Genomic DNA, 7,725 nt, shown 5'->3' on the forward strand with positions numbered 1-7,725 from the left:
TTTTTTGAAGCAATCAATTTCAAAATTATCTTCATTATAAAAATTCCATAACTGACCTAATACGATCACAGTTTGCTTGCGAGTATTAGAGTCGCATGCAGTAGGATCTTGCAATATTGACTCAGTAAATGATTTGATTAAATCAGGTCTCAAAGGTATAAGAGAGCTGAGAACTGAAATTATTGAGTAGGCAGTTAATCTTATATCATTACGCAAAGTAAATGAAAACTTCGTGTCTACCAAAAGTAATTTTCCCACAACTTCCAAAATAACTGGCAAGTATGTTTCACCAAATTCGCCTAAGTTATGAGTGAAAGATGCAACTAATTGAACCGTGTTTGCCAAATAGAAAACTAACTGTTCTTTAAAAACAGCATGGTTGTTTACCTGATCCACCAAATACTTAGAATATAATTCGAAAAATTTTACATCATTATGGAACGACTTCAAAATAGAACTAGATGTTGGAGATTTCAATAAGTCCTTATATCCAACAACCCATTCAAAAATCTTTGGGAATTGATTCTTTGGAATTACATTCAAAATTTTGACGAAAACTGATGAATTGTAAAATGGCAAACTTGTGAGTAATAACATTTCTCCATTATGGATATTAATATAGAACCTTCTTACTAACCATTCGATTGCTTTGATCGAAGGGGTTAATAAATAATAAGGACTAACTAATGACAAGAAAACTTCAACATTCTTGTTTAATTGATCCAAAGTATCTTGAGTTTGAACATTTCTGTCCAAGTTAATAGTAGTTTCAGAAAACAATGTTTGCTTGAATTTACTAAATCTAGAGTCTATTTCAATAAGATCTTCTAAACCCTCTAACCCAATTTGATATATGTAATCATAATCCTGAGTCGATGCAACTTTAGGGTCAAATATAAGTGACCTTGAATGTATCTTCGAACGAGATTTTCTATCCAACGCCACAGAGGCAGTCTTCTCGTTAATTGACTTTAACTGTTGGGATAAACTCGACATGTCTCTTGCTATAATCAGATGGGTAGTATAGTTGTTACTGTCTAAGAGTGAAAAAAAAAAATTACAGTGCACTTTGAAAAGAGCGATGAGGCACGTGATTGATTTTAAAAAGTTGCAAAATATCGTTTATGTAATCTAATAGCATTGGTACTAAAGTATTATTATATAGAATGGAAGAATTGAATATAGAATAAGATGTGTTCAATATGTGCTTTGAGCTTTTATGCGACCCAGTACCAGATCTTTTCCGCAACATTTTTTGGTACTCTGTCTGGAGTATTGTTGTCTTCTTCTTCGATCAAATCCAAACCAGTGAGCAAATCGACTTCCTCCAAAGGTCTGATCCATCTTGTGACTCCATTCACCGTAATGTTATATATTTTATGTCCAAAGTACAAGAATATCACTATTGGGAAGGTGATATATGCGGCAACAAAATCGGCACCATTGAAATCAAAGAAAACAGCATATCCGTTAGTCAAAGTAACGAGACCGATAAAAATAATCACAAAGTAGGCACCATATGGTTGTAAAATGGTCCTGTAAGTAACTCTATCTTGTAAGTTGTGGAATTCTATAGCTTTTCTCCATCTCAAATAAGCCATTCCAACGGCGATCCAACTGATAAAACCAGAAATAGTAGCAATATTTGAGAACCAGGTGAAAACACTGGAAGAGGATGAAGAGCAATTGAGGTAAGCAAGACAACCTACTGCTGAGGAAATTAAAACACAGTAGTAAGGAACACCTAATTTATTGACCTTTGCAAAGCAACTTGGAGCTAATCCTTTGACTGCCATGGAATACAAGGATCTTGAAGCCGAGTAACAGAAAGAATTTCCGGCAGAAGCAGCAGAAGTCAAGATCACAGCATTTATTATATGGTTTAAAACTGGTATTCCGGCATTTTGAATACCAATAACAAATGGGGAAGCTGATGCATCGCTACCACCACTTAAAAGTCTCTTATTGTTGGAATTGACAATAACACCGATAACCAAGGTACCAAAAATGTAGAAGAAACACAATCTGTAAATAAACCTGTTACAGGCTTTTGGAATATTTCTTCTTGGTTTTTGGCATTCACCACCAGCAATAGAAACCAATTCTGGAGAACAGATAAATGCAAAACCAGATTTAATGATTGCTGTCCATACACTCAAGAATCTTCCGGTATCTCCTGTTGTTAAATGCTGTTTGAATGCACCACCATGTTGCCAATATCTAAAACCCAATCTGTCATGGTTAGGTCCACCCCCGAAAAATAATACAACCCCCAAGATAATGAGCCCTGTAATGGCAATTAACTTTAACGAAGCAAAATAAAATTCAGCTTCCCCAAAGTATTTTACCGAGCTCATATTGAGGATCACAATAATTGCCAAGAATATGGTAATCCAGACAGCAATGTTAACAGTAGTGTTCCAATATTGAATGACAATTGCAGCAGCCGTGACTTCAGAAGCAATCAACATCGAGAAGGCATACCAATAATTGTATCCAATTGCAAATCCCAAAGAGTCGTCGAAATAATCGTTAACAAATGCCTGTGCTCCATTTCCTGGCAAGGGCAAGAATGTTGTCATTTCCCCAAGCATATTCATGACGAAGAATATCACTGCTGACATTATGATATAACTGATAAAAAGTGATGCAGCTCCGCATTGAGAAAGGGCACTACCTGTTCCAATAAATAAACCAGTACCTGTGAATGTTAGTAATTAATCTCCGGCATTTTATGTGAAATTCCCCCCTTAATTCAAAACATACCTATACATCCCCCTAAAGCGATTAATTGAACGTGTCTCAGCTTTAATCCTCTTTCCAAAGTTTTTTCATTGAATGTTTCGTTCGAGTTTTCTGCCGATAATATCTTTCCACTTTCATCAATATTGACAATCTTCGAGTTGGATATCGACAAGTTTACATAAGAAGAGTTACTTCTGTAGATCCCTGGTTTCGTGGGTGACTTCACTGTAAATAAATTTTTCATATCTTTAACCTCTTTCATGTTTGACTGCGGCTCAAGTATTTAAACTAATATGTCAATGTCGAAATGAGCTTACAAACTGTAATATACTTAATAGAGTTTTCAACATCCAAAACTTTGAATTTGGGAGTCAACACGTATATATATAGTTATCTACCTATCTCAAGTCTACATGCACTGATATACAATCATTGACGAATCTATTGTTGAACTATTTGAGATAAGGTTCGAGCGAATTGTGGGGTGGCACTAGATATGAGATTACAAAATATCTCAGAACCACATAATATCGCTTCGAAAAACCGTACGTTTTCCAAAAAATGGATATCACAAGCGACAAGCGATCACATTTAGGGCGATTTGTTATCACGGAGTTTTCAATTGCTTACGTAAGTAGCCATTTAATTTGCTGATATGGTCAATTGTTGCATAGGCGTTTTAGGCAATGCGTTAAGTAGACATCGCCGTGTTCTCGTATTCGGCTACTTTCTATTCATTTTACTCTTGTTCTCATGCGTAAATTTGATTGTTAAATGGCGAAAGATGGGAGTCGGTGCCTTTTGACGATGAATAGAGGGGGGATATACGGTTCTGAAAAAAAAAAGAAAGCCCGTACATCCAAGGGTTATTAGAACATAGAATGAGACGAGAAGGGGAAAGGGGGGGTACAAAAAGACAGGGGGAAAGTAGGAAGCAAAAAAAGGTTTAAGCGACAAAGAAGAAATTTCTTTTTATGGTGAAAAAATTAAAAAAAAAAATGGTCCCTAGCAGGATCGAACTGCTGATCTTGGCGTTATTAGCACCACGCCTTAACCAACTGGGCCAAGGGACCAATTATTGGGATAGTCCAAATGCATACGCACAAATGATGACATATGTTAGATAGACTTGATTACGCCCTTTAGTTAGATGTCAAGGACCATATATTGTTCGTCCGATACTTTACTCATCCCGTATTGTCACACGGAATATATTCTAGCAGACGGCGACTACTTGCAGGCCTGTCAAACCTCTGAACATCTATCTACATGCTTACTTCGCTACAGGCACTACACAAATTCATTTTAGGAACTCATTTATTTGACATCAGTCAAGAATCGTAATATACCCGTAATATGACATTAACAACCTAATCTGCAACACACCGTCTATTTCTTCTTAGCAAATAATGGCTCCCCTATGTTCTTACCTCTCAACTTGACACCTAAGGCCCTTTCCAACTTACCCAATAATTGTTGGTTTGGAACGGCTCTACCGGCTTCGTAGTCGTTGATCACATTAGGCTTTTCGTTGATCTTGGTGGCCAAGTCCTTTTGTGTCAATTTCTTTTCTTGTCTGGCTTGTTGAATAGCCTTACCAACATTCATGTCCAACTTCTTAGTAGGCACAACGTCATCAACTGCATCTAATTTGGTCAATCTTTGTCCTTCAGGATTAGATTTGGTGTTGGTACTACCGTACTTCTTTTCTGTTCCAACAACATTTCCTGATCTTCTAGCTGCGTTCAATTCTCCTTGTGTTCTAGCAACATTTTGTCTTGGTCCACCACCGCCAATTCTGGCCTTTTGTCCAATAATAGTAACTGAATCCCAATCTGACATTTTAATATACTTTTTTAACTTTCAATAATATACTTAAAATCTGTTAAAACAAACTTATTATATAGATTCTATAACTAAAAATACTTCAGAATGTCCGATTGATTCAACATTTGATCATGATTATGAATTCGCAATGACACACGACGGCAATTTCCAGCAGAAGCTTCCAGAAGATTTCGGACATAACGTTAATTGCGCGAAGCGCTTCTCACACTTAAGTATGTTCCATTGCAATCAAACCCGTTCATATTGGCAATAGCACTAGAGCAGTCTTCAGATTCCTCGTAATGCACAATTGCCTTACTACCAGTCACATCGATACTGACAATATTTCCAAATGGAAGAAATATCGATTCTACGTAATCTTGGGTGGTTCCCTTAGGAAAGTTGGCTAGAATATGTTAGTCGCATTTCTACCATAAAGGAGATTCTAATGGTTATGTACATACAAACTTCTAATTTAGAGTCAACGTCCATTTCAATGTGTAGTCGGTGCCTGTATTGGTACGATGGAAGTTTTTATAATAGAAGACTAAGTTGTGTAGTAAATAAAGATAGGAGTACGTGAAAAAAATCACTGCGCGTATGAGCATATAAACCGGGACAAAATTAAAAAATAGCAATACGTCCACATATCGAAACAAGTTAGCACTGAAATATGGTATCAATTGAGATTGTTCCTCGTTCAAAGAGCTTAAAGGCATTGAGTACTGATGAATTGGACGTAGATTCTAGCGTTGAGCAATTGCTTAAGTTGATTAGCAAGACTCAAAATGTCTCTAAGGATAGAATCAGACTTACAATGAAGGATGCAACAGGGAAACAAGTTCCTTTGGATGCAAGCAAGACATTTGCTGCAAACGGTATTAGCAAGTCAACTAAGTCAATTACGTTGTACACTAAGGACTTAGGGCCACAAATTGCCTGGAGAACTGTTTTCATAATCGAATACTTCGGTCCGCTTTTGATTCATCCGCTCTTCTATTTGTTCAGCTCGATCTATGGTCAAGGTTCTTTTACCCACACCCACACCCAGTTTGTGGCCTATGTGTTAGTATTGTTACACTTTTTGAAGAGAGAATTCGAAACTGTGTTTGTTCATAAGTTCTCGAATGCTACCATGCCAGTATTCAATATTTTTAAGAACTCATCCCACTATTGGATCTTATCTGGATTCAATTTGTCGTTCTTTATTTATGGTCCTCCTACTGATAACTCATCATTCTCGAGTAAATTTTTATTCTACGTTAACGATTTTCCAGCCTATGTTAATTACACATTAGCAGGATTATGGTTGTTTGCTGAATTGTCAAACTTTACCACCCATTTGAATTTGGCCAGTTTGAGATCTTCTTCCAACACCAAGAACTATGTTATCCCATATGGCTATGGTTTTGATTGGGTCTCGTGTCCTAATTACTTCTTTGAATCATTAAGTTGGTTGTTCTATGCTTTATTGGTTGGCAACTGGTCTTCTTGGGTCTTCTTAGTTGTTGCCACTGGCCAAATGTGGCTCTGGGCTGTCAAGAAACATAAGAGATACTTGAAGACGTTTGGCGATGACTACAAAAAGTTAAAGAGAAAGATCTATGTTCCATTCTTAGCTTAATCCTCTGAGTCTTCTTACATATTTATTATTTTATGCCATCTTTTTAACTTATATTAACTTATATTAAATATACCAATAATCAGACTTTTTCCTCTGATTATTTATTCTTTAAATTTCAAGCAAACACTATTAACACAGTGTCTTTCATCAGTAGGATTTTTATATCCCTCGCCTCTGAATATATGACCCAAGTGACCATCACACTTACTACAACGCATTTCTTCCCTTATCATTCCATGCGATTCATCCTTTAGTATTCTAAGCGATCCTGGAATAGCTTCGTAGAATGCAGGCCACCCACAGTTAGAATCAAACTTCGTCAGTGACTTATATAACGGGTTTCTACATGCAACACACTCATAGACCCCTGTCTTTGTTGTCGGTTTAGAATTGTATTCTCCTGAATAAGGGGCTTCGGTTCCTTGTTGTCTTAAAACTCTGAATTGCTGAGGTGAAAGGATTGCTTTCCATTCTTCATCACTTTTTGTCATTTTGGCTTGTGATAAAAATCTTGATACTTGTTGCTTCAAACTATTCCTAATTAATACCGGCTTTAACTGTATGATATTTCTACGAAACATGTATTCAAAACATCCAAGAGAAAAATGCTTTATATTCGATAAACTGCTACCACCTTGACTTGCGATAAGAGTTGAAAAATGACAAGCTTACAAATAAATTATGCGGAAAAATAAACTCTTTTTAGTTAACTATGCTAGTTGACTATTAATACAAAATCGAAAATGAAGTACCGTAATTATGCTAAATAATCTAGAAATGAAGGATGAATTAACGCATGAAATAATTATACTTACCAGACTTTTCTCTTGATTTATCATTCGAGTCAGTCTTAACATTCCAACTGATTTCAACGTCTAATTCTCTTGGATTCTTAGAATTTGGTCTGGAAGCAATGGATCCTTTAATATGATCACCTTTCTTTAAGTTAAGGACTTGATCCATGTAGAAAACAGTTTGTTTCCAATGGGTGTATTGATGCATTGGACCAGTGTGCAAAGTAACTGTCTCATCACCTGGGAATTCACAATCCCACCAAACAATGTAAGCATGACATAAATCAGTGTCAATAGCTTTTAAGTCAAAGTTGTTGTGATAAGCTAACTCTTCCTTCTTGACTGTATTTATGTCAAACTCAAAGAATTTATGTGGAGTGGTAATCAAGGATTGGTTGTTAACGGTATCTACTAAAGGTTCAACCATAGCAACATCGATGAATGGAGAGTAATCAAATCCATAAACATCTTCCCAGTAGTGAATCTTTTCTTCCTTGTATTGGGCATCTTCAATACCAGCAATATACATCGAACACTTGTCTGGTAAAATTAAACCACCTTTGACCAAATACTTGTCTCTGGCGTACAAAACAGTATCCAACATTGATTCGTATAATAAAAAGTAACCCATCCATTCGGAGACAATTATATCAACCTCTTTAACTGGCAATTCGATATCTTCTAACTTACCTTGTAATAAGGTAATTTTGTCTTCAAATCCATTCAAGGCTACAA

At 36.2% G+C, this 7,725-nt stretch overlaps 7 protein-coding genes across 7 annotated transcripts; 1 reads left to right on the forward strand and 6 right to left on the reverse strand.

Annotated features, from left to right (window-relative positions):
* Positions 1-52: 52 nt before the first annotated feature.
* On the reverse strand, positions 53-996 carry AC631_05727 (snoRNA-binding rRNA-processing protein; the record flags this gene model as incomplete). Its single annotated transcript, XM_015614556.1, has 1 exon — positions 53-996. A coding segment is annotated over one exon (944 nt), but the record flags the coding sequence as incomplete, so codon positions are not given.
* Positions 997-1,217: 221 nt separating this feature from the next.
* AC631_05728 (uncharacterized protein) lies at positions 1,218-2,624 on the reverse strand (the record flags this gene model as incomplete). Its single annotated transcript, XM_015614557.1, has 1 exon — positions 1,218-2,624. The coding sequence occupies one exon, from the start codon at positions 2,622-2,624 to the stop codon at positions 1,218-1,220; it is 1,407 nt and encodes a 468-aa protein (XP_015464611.1).
* A 131-nt stretch (positions 2,625-2,755) lies between these two features.
* On the reverse strand, positions 2,756-3,007 carry AC631_05729 (uncharacterized protein; the record flags this gene model as incomplete). The annotated part of the gene is made up of 1 exon (XM_015614558.1): positions 2,756-3,007. One exon carries the CDS (start codon positions 3,005-3,007, stop codon positions 2,756-2,758), a length of 252 nt encoding a protein of 83 aa, XP_015464612.1.
* A 1,127-nt stretch (positions 3,008-4,134) lies between these two features.
* On the reverse strand, positions 4,135-4,587 carry MBF1 (Mbf1p; the record flags this gene model as incomplete). The annotated part of the gene is made up of 1 exon (XM_015614559.1): positions 4,135-4,587. One exon carries the CDS (start codon positions 4,585-4,587, stop codon positions 4,135-4,137), a length of 453 nt encoding a protein of 150 aa, XP_015464613.1.
* Positions 4,588-5,245: 658 nt separating this feature from the next.
* On the forward strand, positions 5,246-6,196 carry AC631_05731 (trans-2-enoyl-CoA reductase (NADPH); the record flags this gene model as incomplete). Its single annotated transcript, XM_015614560.1, has 1 exon — positions 5,246-6,196. One exon carries the CDS (start codon positions 5,246-5,248, stop codon positions 6,194-6,196), a length of 951 nt encoding a protein of 316 aa, XP_015464614.1.
* Positions 6,197-6,297: 101 nt separating this feature from the next.
* On the reverse strand, positions 6,298-6,687 carry AC631_05732 (peptide-methionine (R)-S-oxide reductase; the record flags this gene model as incomplete). The annotated part of the gene is made up of 1 exon (XM_015614561.1): positions 6,298-6,687. The coding sequence occupies one exon, from the start codon at positions 6,685-6,687 to the stop codon at positions 6,298-6,300; it is 390 nt and encodes a 129-aa protein (XP_015464615.1).
* A 298-nt stretch (positions 6,688-6,985) lies between these two features.
* HMT1 (protein-arginine omega-N methyltransferase) lies at positions 6,986-7,594 on the reverse strand (the record flags this gene model as incomplete). The annotated part of the gene is made up of 1 exon (XM_015614562.1): positions 6,986-7,594. One exon carries the CDS (start codon positions 7,592-7,594, stop codon positions 6,986-6,988), a length of 609 nt encoding a protein of 202 aa, XP_015464616.1.
* Between the last annotated feature and the right edge of the window lie 131 nt (positions 7,595-7,725).

This window comes from Debaryomyces fabryi (genome assembly GCF_001447935.2).
Source record: "Debaryomyces fabryi strain CBS 789 chromosome Unknown contig00264, whole genome shotgun sequence".
Classification (NCBI taxonomy): Eukaryota; Fungi; Ascomycota; class Pichiomycetes; order Serinales; family Debaryomycetaceae; genus Debaryomyces; species Debaryomyces fabryi.